This window comes from Myotis lucifugus, unplaced genomic scaffold (genome assembly GCF_000147115.1).
Source record: "Myotis lucifugus unplaced genomic scaffold, Myoluc2.0 scaffold_425, whole genome shotgun sequence".
Classification (NCBI taxonomy): Eukaryota; Metazoa; Chordata; class Mammalia; order Chiroptera; family Vespertilionidae; genus Myotis; species Myotis lucifugus.
Genome location: NW_005871473.1, coordinates 778153 through 793505, shown reverse-complemented (window position 1 = coordinate 793505; position 15353 = coordinate 778153). Strand labels below are relative to the sequence as shown.

Genomic DNA, 15353 nt, shown 5'->3' with positions numbered 1-15353 from the left:
AATTTGATTCCTTTTCCAGCTGAAGTTTCAAGATTCTTCCCCATTAGGGAGAATGGTCTGTAAAACCACACAGAGAACGTAACAGATTGATTGAGCGCCACCTGCTGGTTTTATTTTAACGGGCAAAGAGGTGGTGCTTGGAAATCTTTAAGAATTTGCATGTATCTTAGTGTTACAAAATCATGAAGCTGGAAGTCAAGGTGAATTTTGATGATTGTTAATAGTAATATTTTAAATAATTGCTTTGTGTAGCGTTAGGAAAGGTAGTGCTGTACAAATGAAGAAGGCAAGTTCTAGGGATTTCACTCACCCATGTTTTTGTCTGGCAAAGGATTAGCCTGATGGAAATAAAAGGTAACTTTACATGTCAAATATGTTCTAACATTGAAATCAACTGGTCTGTGTATCTGGAATGAATTTAGTTTATGCCAAAAGCTAAGATTTTCTTTAAGTGGTTTCCTTGTCTATTCTCGTTTTCCTTGTTACGATACTGCTGTGGGATAAACCTTTCTAGAACATTTGCTGCTGATAACATGGCATTTTCTACCCCGCTTCCCCCAATTTCCTCCCAGCACGTACCACACAAAGCTGTATTTTTTCTTGTCCATTTAGGTTAAAGTACGAATCGTTCTTTATTTTAAAAAATTGGAAAACATAGGAAAGCCTGGAGTATATTAAAGTTGGCCGCAATCACTGTTTAGGAATAACGGCTATTAAAATTTTGGTGTCTCCTTTTTCTTTTTTCCAAGTGTGTGTTTTGAGCATTTGCTACGTATTCTAGACAAAAGGGACAGTTCAGTGAATAAAACATGCTCACATGGGGCTTAATTCTGATAAATAATATTTATTTATTGAGATATAGCTGACATATAACATTGTTTTAGGTATACAGCATAATGATTTTGGTGTGTGTATGTAATTTGAAATGGTCCCCACAATAAATATAGTGAATATATCCATTACCACATACAGTTGCAGCATTTAAAAAATAAATATTTTTATTGATTCCAGAGAGGAAGGGAGAGGGAGAGGGAGAGAGAGAGAGAGACATACATCAATGATGAGAGAGAATCATTGATCGCCTGCCTCCTGCATGCCACACACTTGAGGATCAAGACCACCATCTGGGCATGTGCCCTTGACCGAAATCGAACCCAGGACCTGTCAGTCTGCAGGCCGAGGCTCTATCCACTGAGCCAAACCGGCTAGGGCTGCAGCATTTTTTTATTATAACTTTTAAGATCTCTCTCCTTGGGACTTTCAAATATATAATGCAGTGTTCTTAACCAGTTAAAACTATGGGCATCATGCTGTACATTGCATCTATTGTAAGAATAGCACTCTGTTTCTTGAGTTGAGATTATTGGAGAAATAGAGGCGTAGATGCATTCTCTTCTGGGGTTGGGTCCAGCTAATATGTTAATCAAGAACGTCTTGAAAGTTGCCCTTGTTAATAAGTGTATCTGTTGTAGTTAGAAACGTGACAGACTTGTAGACTGGGCAGCCAGATTAATCTATCTATTCCACGGGGGCTGGCCTTCCTTAGGCAGCAGAATCATTTGCCAGGGGTATCCCTCAAGGAGGGTGTAATTAAAGCAACCCCCTCAGCAAAATTTCTTACTTAGGATCTGGTTTTCGTTTTTATATTTTAATCACCACTCCGCTTGCTTAATCTCTCAAGGCCATCTGAAGTAATAGTAGGTGCCTGGTACTTAAGCAGTAAAATGGGAGTCACGTGGTGGAAACTCAGAGTAAGAATTTTTGTTATTTACTGTCAGTGATTTTATCAGAATGCAGGGGAAGCAGGGACTTTAAATCCAGGCCCCCTTGGAATCCATTTCAAGTGGCTTTAAAGTGACTGAGCCTTCTGTGTTCCATTCTACTTCATATTTGGGGTAGTTTGACTTAATGTAAAAAGAAAAAGAAGAAACTATTAAATACAGCTATGAAAGCAATTTGAAACTAACTTACTTGTGCCTTGGGAATGAAAAAAGGTTGCTATTGCGAGCTCTGTTAAAAGGATTTCAGCTACCTATTAACCGATTCTCCTGTCCCCAGTTAAAAGAAGGGAGAACCTGGAGAGAAAATCCTTGATCTAGAAAAGGAAGCCATGTTCTTAGAATTCAGGTTAGATGTCTAATTGAGAAAAACTTCTTTTCTGCAAAAGTCCACATTGTAAATAATTTAGGTTTGAGGACCAGGGAGTCTGTAGCAACCACTCAGCACTGCTGTGGCCTGCCCTTTGTAGTGCAAACGTAGCCATAGACAGTATGTAAGCAAATGGGTGTGGCTGTGCTTCAATAAAACTTTATTTTTTTATTTTTTAAAATATATTTTTACTGATTTCAGAAAGGAAGGGAGAGGGAGAGATAGAGACATCAATGATATGTGTCGTTCGTTCTGGCTTCGTACTGCTGCATTCTACAGATCTGAGCGCCTACCTGGCACAGGGCTTTGGGGAGTGTTCTGAACTGTGTTTCCACAATCAACCTACTGCAGCATTTCTGTTAACAGCCTGATCCTAGGTTTGACTTTACGAGTTTTGTGTTCAGTTTTTGGTAAAACACTTCCTGCTGCTCTGTTCTGCTGCTGGGCTTGCTTAGTTGTGGCCACAGGGTGGCGTAGTTCTCCTGTGGGCGTGGCTCTCTTGTTGCTAAAATGGAAAGGCTTAAAACATACTGTAAGTAATGAGAATTCTGTCCCCTACTTAACCTGGCATGGCTTCCTCTGAATTGGTTTTCCCGCTGTCATTATTAAGATTTACATAATACTGAACTGCAGTGCTTTAAATCTCAGTGCTTTAAAATTTCTTGTTTATGGTTACAACATGAATTATATAATGTTGATGATTGGGAGAATGGTAGTTAGGGCTGTATTTCAAAGAATATGTTTAATTTAGCCCCTGACCTCAATTTAAAAAATTAACATGTAAAACTAATAAAAGAATATCTCTAAATAGTTGCAGAGTCGTGAGCAGAGTTATTGGCCCAAGATTTTTGTCTAACTCCAAGAGTTTAGTAGTGGGGTGTATAAAGCAGAGTAGGGATTCCAGATGGTCAGGAAACACAACTTGTAAGAAAAACAACCCTCCCCATCCTTATAGATTAAGAATATTATCATAAAGCTGATATGTCCCAATAGTTTTTTTTAAATGGTGGGGCAAAAGTAGGTTTACAGTTGTTCGTACAATCTTACCTAATAATAGACAAACATGTAAATTGACCGTACCTTCGCTACACTAACCAGCCAATCAGGAGAGTATGCAAATCAACCCAACAAAGATGGCGGTTAATTTGCATACGTAGGCTCCAAGTGGTGGAGCGAAGATTGAAGCTCCGGCCAGAGCAGCGAAGACAGAAGACTGAAGGCGGCTCCGGCTGGAGCAAAGGCCTGGGTCCCGGGTGCCGGAGGAAAACCGTTGCTGGCAGCCAGGAGAAGGGAAGGCCTATTACACGAATCTCTTCATGCAACAGGCCTCTAGTTAATAAATAATAATACAAGAATGAACTGTTTTTGTGTACTCACACCTGTAAACCCCCTTTGGCCTCATCCTGTTTTAGCTGCAAGGAGAGAGGTATTATCTTCATTTATGTGCCCAAGCTTATGCTCTTTGCACTCGACCATTACCAGGCCAGCGCTGTCAGACGCCCCTGCCCTTGCTGGGAATGGTAGGCTCGGTAATGATTTCTAGGGGCTAGGATTTAGAGAATTACTCCTGCAACTGGAACACAGAGGTTAAGGGTAATTCAGCATAGGCCTCCTCCATCCTCTCTCTCTTATTTTTGGATTTGTCTTGATTTCTCTCCCCCTCCTCATTCCAATTCATCAAGATTTAAATATACCGTCTGTTATCTTGTTAGTTTGTCTGATTAGCTGCAATAAAATGTAGGCCTAAAGGGGACAGAAGTCTTATTTTTAGGTCACTTTGTATTCTCAGTGCCTGGAATATTGACTGGATGCCAGTGCTCAGTCAGTGTTTGTGTTTGTGTAAACCTCCTAGAACGGGGCACAGTTGAGATGATTCATGTGATTCTGCCTTAATTGTGGTGTTTTGTAAAGATAGACTCCCAAGGGGAACCCTACTAATGCCTCCTTGCTCATCTTTCCCTTTCCTAGGGCGACTGTGTTGTTACTGTATTGCTCGCTGAAGAGGACAAAGTTGAGGATGATGTAGTGTTTTACTTGGTGTTTCTGGGTTCTACCCTCCATCACTGTACAAGTACCCGGAAGGTCAGCTCTGATACGCTGGAGACCATTACTCCTGGTGAGTATTTGCGTTGAATCTTCACTAGCCTTTACTAGTTCTCTAACGCTTTTATTCTGTGTTCACTAGTATGGCGTGATGGGAAGAGTGAGTCAGGGTGATAGAACTATGGTCACATCTTTATTTTTAAATACATTTTTAAATTAACTATTTTGATCATACCTTGCTTGTTCCACAAAAATTGAAGCCTAACTCAAAATAAATGAAATAAAATGAAAAGATAAAAACCAGGCTCAGCAAAAATATTAATTTATTGGAATGCTGAGGTTTGGGGAAACGAAAGCTCACTCGAAGGTGGACGCTCTCACGTGGTCACTGTGAGACTGCACACCTGGTTCTGTCACAGAGGTCAAAACGGCAGCAACACATTCCGCAGTATCCGTGGGGGGAAGGCTTGAAAAAGCTCCGTAAGAGCCGGACTTGCACCAAATTAACAAATTATAGTTATGGTAGAATGACTACTTTCTTGCTGTTACATTTATAATTTTAACAGTTAAAAGAAAAATGTTTACTTACTTTTTTTTTTTTTTACAAAGTCATTGCTGTATCCATGGAAATAGCTGATAAAATAATGGCTACCTCTTGACCTATCCTAACACCCGAAGATGCATTGATTTGTGTTTGGAGATGAGCTGCTTGCCTTAATTGACCTTGCTTCAGTGTTAATAATTGGCCAATTTTTATCAGAAAACAAAAGCAAACACATTGGGGGAATCTCTACAAAGTGTTGACAATTGAACTATTTTTCTTTAGAGAATAAAATAGATTTAATTTAAATGGAAATTTTACTAGTGTTTTTATATAACCCTGGTTCCACTTTATTAAAATAAATGCTGTAAAAAATTATTCAATATCTGGTCTTGCCAGTATTGAATCAGATTGCCAATTTTTTGTTGCTGGGCCATTTTATATAAGTTAACTTCATATCTGATACTTACCAAATCCTGGAAATTATACCACATTCAAGAACTGGGATAATGACAGAAATCTGTATTTATCCTTCTACTTGGCAAAAACGATTTTTAAAAGTATAGGATTTAAAGATTCTGGGCAATTGTGTGAATATTTCCCCCCCCCCCCCCCCAAATTTTAGGGAGAGGAAATTTAACAAGGACTTCAGGATAGATACTGATTTCTTTCTAAAGAGTATTAAGTATCCTCCTCTGTAATTTGAAGCGGCACTCCTCTTGTTTTCTGTGATGTGTATCATGTCCGAAAGGCTGATCTGGAGGTGGAGGGCTGCGCACTAGCAGGTTCCTGTAGTGTCACCATTGGCTAGCATTTTAGTATGCGGGGTGACGGGGAGCAGCTCCTCAGTGGGGAGTATCTGATTGAGAAAGGCACGGAGGCAATTTTTATAAAATTATTCCTTCCTGAAGTATACACACTTTAGGAGTAAAAGTTTGGGGGCAGAGAGAGAGAGAGAGAGAGAGAGAGAGGAAGCAAGCATCACCCACAAGGCGAATGCAAGTAGCTGTAAGAGAAAGGACAAATGTAATGGGTGTAGCCTTGGGCCCTAGCTGAGATCCTCAGTCACGAGTACCAGGAGAGTCTGGCCTCTTGGTTGGAGGTGGATATGCCCCACAGGTCCTTCACCTTCACTGGTATGTGATTTTTAATTTTTTTGTATTTTTTATTTCAGAGAAAGGGAGAGGGAGGGAGAGAGAGAAACATCAATGATGAGAGAGAATCATGGATCGGCTGCCTCCTGCACGCCCCCTACTGGGGATCGAGCCTGCAACCCGGGCAAGTGCCCTGACCGGGAATCGAACTGTGACCTCCTGGTTCATAGGTCGACACTCACTCACTGAGCCACGCCAGCTGAGCAGGCGTGTGATTTTTGTCAGTTTTGGTCACTGGTGTATGCTAAGAAAGGCTTGTGTTAGGAATCCCTGCCACACGATGGCACAGTGTTTTTACTGTGTCCCAATTCATTCTGGTTCTTAGAAGTCACTCTCCTAGAAAGCTGTGCACTTGTGCAGGCACACAGTCGCGCACACACTCGTGGGCACACACACATGCACTCTTTCTTTTGAAAAATGCAAAGGGGTCTCTTCTTTCTTGAATTGAGTTCTTGGCTCGGGCAGGGGCCTGAGTTCTTGGCTCGGGCAGGGGCCTGTGCCCTCTTTCCAGAGCTACCTTTGATCATTTCTGTGCGTCAGTGAGCCGCATTGATAGCCTCAGATTTCCTGTCTGCTGTGGGCGGTGTCAGATTAGTCAAGATGCTTCATGGAAAGTCTGTGCTTGCTCTGTGCATCCCAGTTCCTGGACAGATGTGCAGTCTGTGTCCCTGCGTGCTCCCTGCTCACGTGTGGGACTAGCTCTGCAGTCCTGGTCAGTTTGCTGACTACAGGAAGAAAAAGAGCTTTGTGCCTTGTTCTTGCTGTTCATGTCATGTTTCATACCGACTGCTGGCTCTGGTGTGTGTTTCGAGTTTGCTGTGTGTTTTGCTGTCCATGTTTTGTAATATTTTTGTTTTTACTAATGAGATGATTGATTGACCTTCCAAAGGCAGCAACTTCCTGATGTTAGTCTCTAATCTTTTATTTGGAGGGGAACAAGACATTTCTAAATTGTCTCCTTAAAAAACACACAAAAAAACACACACACCTTGCCCTGGCTGGTTTGGCTCAGTGGATAGAGCATCGGCAGGTTCAATTACGGTCAAGGGCACATGCCTGGGTTGCGGGCTCAGTCCAACATGCAGGAGGCAGCCAATCAGTGATTCCCTCTCATCATTGATGTTTCTATCTCTCCCTCACCCTCCCTTTCTGAAATAAATAAAAGTATATTTAAAACACACACACACACACACACACCTCTTTGACTTAAGATATTGATATTATTTCTTCTATTTTCTCACTGTTTTGCTTGTTTCCTGGTGAAAAGTTTCTAATGACTTGTGTTGTTTATAAAGAAGTTGTAAAGGATTTTAAAAGTAATCATTTCTTCTTTTTTTAAGTATATTTTTATTGATTTCAGAGAGAAAGGAAGAGGGAGAGAAACATTAGTGATAAGAGAGAATTATTGATTGGCTGCCTCCTGCACACCCCTTACTGAGTCATACCAGCCGAGCAAAAGTAATCTTTTCTTGACTTACCTACAGTTGAAAGACTGTGGTGCTCGGCCAATGTGGCTCAGTGGTTGAGTGTCGACCTATGAACCAGGAGGTCATGGTTTGATTCCCAGTCAGGGCACATGCCCGGGTTGTGGGCTTGATCCCCAGTAAAGGGCATGCAGGAGGCAGCCGATCCATGATTCTCTGTCATCATTGATGTTTCTCTCTCTCTCTCCCTCTACTTGCCTCTTAGAAATCAATTAAAATATATTTTTAAAAATACTCATGTACATACAAACACGGTTTACACACCAAATTTGGGCATCCGTCATTAGGCTACCAAAAACTTGTAGGGGTGCATACTTGTGCATATCATCTCATCTGGTAGAGTCTGGGTCTGAAGACTAAAAATTTCCTTTAACCCTGTTTAACCACTTCAAAGGGAAGAAAAAGACACTATTTTTCTATTTTCCACCATTGACTAATAATGCAGCCTTTCTGTGTGGAGGTGTGCAGAGTGGGTCTGGGCTTGACTGAACCAGCAAGCACTTCAGGGTTCCTTTCTGGAGAGCCAGCCGGTCAAACAAAGTCCCAATTGTTCCATCCCCAGCAGAGAAGGCCCGGATGGGATGTGTGCCGCTTTTAGCTGAACAGGAAATGAAGTCATTCTTGGGCCATGCTGCAGCTGTTTGTTTATCTGTAGCAATATTTCGTTTCCATGGCGACGGCTGCTTCATGGAGTGATAAGAGACCGTGGAAAAGCTCTTCCACCCTCAGGAGCACACACCTCCTGACCTGCAGGCTAAAAAAATGCTTTGCAGAGGATTTGCAGAGGACCGTCAGCAGTTAAATTTTTTTTCTTGTGTTTTTGTTTATTCTGCATTCTTCCCCTTCCCTTAATTTTTTCAGTTCTGCCAAAGGCAACATCCAGCTCAGAAGCTTCACGGGCCATTTCCAGAGCTCTTTGCAGACTCTTAGGGCTGTTTTCTGGAGTGTTTAGCATTTAGTAACGAATAATAATAACTAACAGTTGTAGGTACCTGTGTTATGTCTGGTGATAGCATACCTTTGTGTACAAGCGAACGGGCTTCATGGTTGAATGACTTTTTCAGGAAAACCCAGACTGTCTGCCATGGAGGGCGAGATTCAAAGCTAATATTTTCTGACTCTACAGCTGCTGCTTTAGGACCCCTTCCGTTTATTTCATCCAGTTAGGAACAGCCCTCTCCCGCCCCATAATTGACTTTATATTCTGTTGTAAATGAGCGGGACCTGCCTGTGGGATAACTTCAGAAGGCGGAGTAGGTCATGTTTCTTTAACAGCTTAGCTCTCTTCTTTCCCTCCGAATCCCCTGGGCGAACAGCCAGTTTCTCAGAACTTCCCTTTTTAAAAAGACCCGTGATTTTTCTTTTCCTTCGTTACTAGAGAATTGAGTGGAAGGAAAACACCACGGAATTGGCTGGAACCTTGCTACTCTTCTCTCCATTGCAGCTTCTGTTTCACATAAAAAGAAGTTAAATGGTGATTATCGTATTGGATTGGCTATTTTGGAATTGGATATCACATTGAATTGGCTATGCAGTGCAGATGTAGACACCTAGCACTTCTGTGTGCACGAAGGCCCTCAGGAAATGAATGGCCCATGCCGAAGTCATGGCTCCAGAGCTAATTTATGGCAGCCAGAGGTCTTCTGTGTGCATATGCAGTGATTTTAGCTTATTGTATTATAGACCCATATCACCTTGTTTTGAAAGTGTTGATTTTTTTCTCTAGATGCTTCATCTGAGAGGGTAGGAGGATTAAAAAATAATCTTAAGAAGCACTTGAGCCTAATAGGAAACATTAATGTGAGAGAGGTGCCCGGCCAGCCTCGTGTGGTTGGATTCAGACGGCAGGGTGAGGCAGTTTATTCTTCATCAGTAGTAACTCTTCCAATTTGCTCCATTTAGCGAAGACTAATCCAGGAAACCGTCCGTTCTCCAGTCCTCTTTGAATCCTCAGTTTTTCTTTTGAAAAAGAAGCAGGCCTATAATCATATCAAACAAATTCCAGATTTATGGCACTGTTCGCCTAAGATGATTCATAGTTTCTCCTCTAGATTGTGAGTTCATGTCTGAAGGGGAAATACTGGGCTGACAATCAGATGGCTTCTCTTACATATCCCTTTCATGGCCTTTTCTGACATTCTACCTCCTCTAATATACAGTTTTATTTTCACTTTCTGCAAAGAGAGCTGCCAGTAGTTCACCCAGCCACTTTCTAAACAAATTCTTCTGCTAAAGCAGCAAAAGAGACATTGCCTACACTGCTGAGCACTTGGCTTGCACACATACCTCATACCCTCACCTTCTTCTGTTTATCTCCCCTCGTTTGTCCCCACCCATCCTAGCAACGTAAACAGTCATTTTAGCAATTCCAGCTAGATTTCTGCGCAGATACGCTGCTTCTGTACTCTCTAGTCAGGAGTCAGGTGGTATTGCTTCCCCATTGCCATTGCTGTGTGTGTGTGTGTGTGTGTGTGTGTGTGTGTGTGTGTGTGAGAGAGAGAGAGAGAGAGAGAGTGGAATATGGTCTGAACTCTGGGTATATCCAGAAGGTGACGTTGCAGTGCCATAAATGCTATTAATTTTGGTGGCATTGCAACTCCCTTTCTGGTTCAAGGTTTCAGGTTTCTCACCTTTGCACAGTGTGGGGAAGGAGACTGGTAAGAAAAAATCAGGTTTCTCACCTTTGCACAGTGTGGGGAAGGAGACTGGTAAGAAAAAATCAGGACCGTTCATTTTATTTTTTTAACTATATTTTTATTGATTTCAGAAAGGAAGGGAGAGGGAGAGATAGAGACATCAATGATGAGAATCATCGATTTGCTGCCTCCTGCAGGCCCCCCACTGGGGATGGAGCTCACAGCCTGGCCATGTGCCCTGACCCGGAATCGAACTGTGGCTCACCCACTGAGCCACGCCTGCTGAGCCTGTATGTTTCTTATAGAACCCATTCCATTGTGACTTCGCAGTTATCTGCAGCTTGTTTGATTCCTGTTTGTAGACCGGAAACCTCTGAAGGGCTGAGACGTACCTTCTTACTCATCTGTACCTTCTAATCACAGTTCCTGGGGCTTGGTGGCTGTCCAGCTATTGTTAGATGTTACAACAGTTGAAAAGGTATTCTCACTTTCTGCCAGGAAAACACCAAGCCTACTCCCTGACTCAGTCGACTTGTTTCTGCTGACATGGTTGTCATAGGTAATTAGGTTGGCTGCCCTTCAAAGAAAGATTCAGGTGTTTTCCCCCTCATTTTATTGCATAAGTTCAAAGTACGTATTGAGCTGAAATGCATACATGGGTGTACACACATGCACACACACAGAGGGTCCCTTCGTTTCTTAAAACCTCCATAGAAAGAATTCAACTCCGAAGGCAGTGGGAGTGTCTGGTAGAGTTGTGTGTCTATAGGGAGACTGATCTTAGAGGTTCATGAACCTGTTATTTTGGCCTAATAGTTACACTGGCTTCTCATTCCAAGTATTGGGCGCCTTTCAGGCAGGGGCAAAGCTATCATTCTTCCTCCTTTGGTTATAAACAATGTGGCACAGAACTCTCGCATCATCATGTATATTAGGCCATGTCCTTTGGCGTCAGACTTGAATTTGAATGATGGGCTCTGCTTCTTAATGTGTGTAACCTTGAGGTCTCAGTTCTCTCATCCATAAGATGAGGACAACACCTGATAAATACATAGCTCCTGAATTTGCTGTGTAGAGAAAATGCCTGGTATGTAGTAGGTGCTCGGTTAGTAAATACTGATTACCATTCTGAAATCACACAGCAGTGAGAGACTTCTTTTGTTACAGGGTAAAGGGCTTAAGGAGGTCCCTGGGGGAAAAGTATGTGGAAAAATCACTTTTCCTGTTCTCATTGGAAACGTGGGAAAAAAATTGCTGTTTTCTCTTGCAAAGACAACCAAAAGCATAGTTTGTTCTGTCCAAGTCTGAAACCTCTGTTCGCCTGTGCCCATGGCATGGAAAGTCAGGGTCATGGGCCACATAGAGGGTTTCACTGGGCCTCCCGCCCCGTGGAAAAGCAGTCCCTGCGTGGGAATGGACTCAGGGGAGCCATGGATGTACAGGTGCCTGCGGTTAACCAGGCAAAGCAACAGCATCAGTTCCCTCTCCTTTATTTTGTTCTCATTAGAAAGATACATTTTTTAAATATGTATTTTTACTAGAGGCCCAGAGCACAAAATTCATGCACGGGTAGGGTCCCTCGGCCTGGCCAGCAATCAGGGCTGATTGGGGCTTTCTGACTTCTGGCTGGGGCCTCCCTTCCCCAGCTGCCGGCAGCCGGCCGGGGCCTCCCCTCGCTCCATGCCGCCCCCTGGTGGTCAGGACACATCATAGTGAGCAATTGAACTCCTGGTCTCATGGTTGAACTCCCAAGGGGACACTTTGCATATTAGCCTTATATATATAGATTGATTTCATAGAGGAAGAAAGAGGGAGAGATAGAAACATCAATGATGAATCCTTGATCAGCTGCCTCTGGCACGCCCCCTACTGGGGATCGAGCCCACACCCCAGGCACGTGCCCTTACTGGGAATTAAACCATGACCTCCTGTTTCATAGGTCGATGCTCAACCACAGAGTCATGCCAGCTGGGCGAGCTTTCATTTTTTTTTTTTTTGGTTTGTTCAAATTGAACAGCCGCAGTTTGGTATATATTGAAATACTCAGAGACTGTTCAGTGCCAGACACTATGCTGTACGTATGGTGACAGCTGAGATACAGTTGTCTGCTGTTTGGTAAGGGATTACTTCATACTTGCAAACAATAGAGCTGGAAATGGAGTTTTAAGAAGTTTGGAAGATTGGTTTTAAGAAGTTTGGAAGATTGCTGTCAGAGTTCAGGGGAAGGAGGAGCTTCGAGAAGGGCAGTGAGGCCATGCGTGTCCTCTCAGCAGGAGGCGGCTAATACTGTACTGTCTTCCTGTTCCGTGTATTTTCTCAAGGTCACGACTGCTGTGAGACAGTGAAGGTGCTGCTATGTGCTTCCAAAGAGGGCCTCCCCGTGTTTGTGGTGGCGGAAGAAGACTTTGAGTTCATCCAGGACGAGGCGTATGATGCAGCCCAGTTCCTGGCCACCAGCGCTGGGAACCAGCAGGCGCTGAACTTCACCCGCTTTCTTGATCGGTCAGGACCCCCGTCTACAGATGTGAATTCCCTTGATGAGAAGGTGGCCCTCGCTTTCCGACACCTGAAGCTGCCGGCGGAGTGGAATGTGTTGGGGACCAATCAGACTTTGCGTGGTAAGAACTTAAATGACCCACAAAGACACGCTGAGTTTGGAATACTTACAGGGTCTTTTGGTTTGTTTGTTTGTTTTGTTGTAATTCTCACCGGAGGATATTTTTTCCATTGATTTCCAGAGAGAGTGAAAGGGAGGGAGGAGGGGGAGAGAGAGAGAAACAGCAATGAGAGAGACACATTGATTGGTTGCCTCCTGCACTGCCCCCACCAGGGCTGGGGAACCTGCAACTGTCAGGAATCGAACCTGAGATCCTTCAGTCCATGGGCGGACGCACAAAACAACAACAATAAAGAAACCCCCACACCGATGTTCCTCTTTGTCAGATAGGGGTTTTCCCACATAGTTGTTCTTGTGGCCGATGCCATCTACTAGATGCCATGGTTTTATATATAAATTTCAATGAAACAGCCTAAACCTGGGCTCCAATAAATAACATCCTCTTTCCTTCCCACGTTCAAATCCAGTTGAAAGATTTAGCAGGTACACAGCGAGAGGTGGAAATGTTTTTCTGTTACTGATAAAGCTGGACTGGAAGACTGACATCAGCCCTCCTGCCCGAAGGATTTGCTGTCCTTTCTACTTTATCTCTCAAAGAGCTGGACAGTCACAGGACTGCCCTTCAGTGTCCACCCAGCTTTGGTGACCGTGTTGTTTAGGGAGAGCAGACCCGAAGTCACCCCCTCTGCAGGCAGCAGATCCTGACGAGGGATGCCCAGAGGAGGCTGAGCCAGGGGCATGCTCAGTTCCTGCTCCCACAGACCCATCAAATACACGCCGATTGGTGAGGGGTATTTGCCAGCTTTGCCTCTCTCGTATTCACTGAATTTAACAGTTAAGCCTGTGATCAGCCGCAGAAATGCCGCCCCCTACCCTCAGGGGCTTACTGTGGACATGCCAAGGCAGTCCAGGTAAAACACAAAGGCATGTGTAGACTCTAAAATCAAATCAGGAAGAAATCACCTTTCCTGCCTTTTCTTTGCTTATACCATGTCCAAGAACCCTCTGCAGTGCCAAGACCTGGAGATCAGAGTGCTTGCCCTTGGGCAGGGCATGACCGCCTTGCCAGACACCTAATGTTGGGGCCAACCCCCACAGCCCCACTGTGTCTGCGCTGGCCTGGGACTGCTTATTCCGGTTGCCATTCATGAGTCTCTGTCAAGATGGGGTGCAGTAGTTACTTGTGGAGCTTATGGTGTCTTTATTAAGGTTTTGTTTCTTTAAAGAAGGCATGGGAGTTGGATAGTTTGTTCATGTTACCATATTAACAAGAAATCCATTTCACCCTGAGCAACATGGGTTTCAACTGCGCAGGCGCTCTTGTACGCATGTTTTTAGTCTACGGGTGGGAATCCACCTGCGCAGAAGGCTGACTTAGTTATATGCTAATTTTTGACTACATACGCGGTGCCCCGCCCCCCTTGTTGTTCAAAGGTCAGCTGTACTAGAAAAAACATAGCTCTGAAGCTTTAGGCGTCTCAGTTCCCCTCTCTGAGCCTTAGCTTCCTTGTCTTTAATCGGGAACTGACCAGCTTTAATATTTCTGTGGACTTTCCGTGTACTTCTTAAGCTTCTGTTGTATAATTGCTCAAGTAGTGCTAGCTCAGGTTAAAGCAAACGTGAACACTTAGGAAAACGCATTAAAATCACAGTAAGGTACCATTACACACCTATGCGGAAAGCTAAGGTTAAACATACCAAGTGCCAGCCCTAGCCGGTTTGGCTCAGTGGATAGAGCATAGGCCTGCGGACTGAGGGGTCCATGTTCGATTCAGGTCAAGGGGCATGTATCTCGGTTGCAGGCTCGATCCCTGGCCCTGGTTAGGGGTACATGCGGGAGGCGACTAATTGATGTGCTTGCTCTCTCACGTCAGTGTTTCTCTCGCTCTGTCCTCATCTTCCCTTCCACTCTGTGGGAGTGCAGAGTGATATCACCGCTCTAGGAGATGGTTTGGCAGTTTCTTACAATGTCACATGTGCATTTACTGTATGACCCAGCAATTCCACTTCTGCCTATTCCTCCTAGAGAACAGAAATCTTCCATTCACTCAAAAAATCTTCACACAAATATGCCTATGGCAGGTTATTTATAATCACCAAAAACTGGAAGTAACCCAGATCTCTCTCACTCGGCGAATATATAAACAAGCCGTGGTACATCCACAGTTGAATATTACTCAGCAATAAGAACTATTGCCATTTGCAACAACTTGGATGCATTTGAAATGCATTGTGCTAAGTAAGAAAGTAAGTGTCCAAAGGGTGTTTACTGTATGATTTCATTTATGAGAGATTCTGGAAAAGGCAAAATTATAGGCACAGAAACTCGATTGGTAGTTGCCAAGTCTAGGAGGGGGGAGCGTCTGACAGCAGAGGGGTATCTGAGGGAATTCTTTGGGTGTTGGAATGGTTCTGCATTTTGGCAGTGGTGGTTGTAAGAATCCATGCATGTGTTCCAAATCATGAGACTATACAAAAGTGAATTTTTACATACATTAAAAATAATTAAAGAACAAATGAAAATGAACAAGTTAGGGGTATACTTTGCAAGGCGAAATTCATGGAAAGGTCTTGATATATTCCTGCCTTTGAGTCAACAACTGGGAGCAGGAATCTGGTTTCAAGGGCTAGATTCGAATTCTGCAGTTTTAACTGTTCAATCAGTTGTGGATTAGAATCTACAAAGACTGAGTATTTTAAGGGCAGAGCAGCTTCAGTGGAGAGGGGCTT

At 43.5% G+C, this 15353-nt stretch overlaps 1 protein-coding gene across 1 annotated transcript in view; it reads left to right on the top strand.

The window, feature by feature from the left end:
- Positions 1-15353, top strand: part of LOC106699517 (A-kinase anchor protein 13-like) — a 93015-nt gene that overhangs the window by 59158 nt on the left and 18504 nt on the right. Inside the window, exons 3-4 of the mRNA XM_014468064.2 lie at positions 4117-4264; positions 12328-12624. Of these exons, the coding sequence (XP_014323550.1) occupies positions 4117-4264; positions 12328-12624 (445 nt within the window). The remainder of the gene's footprint in view (positions 1-4116; positions 4265-12327; positions 12625-15353) is intronic.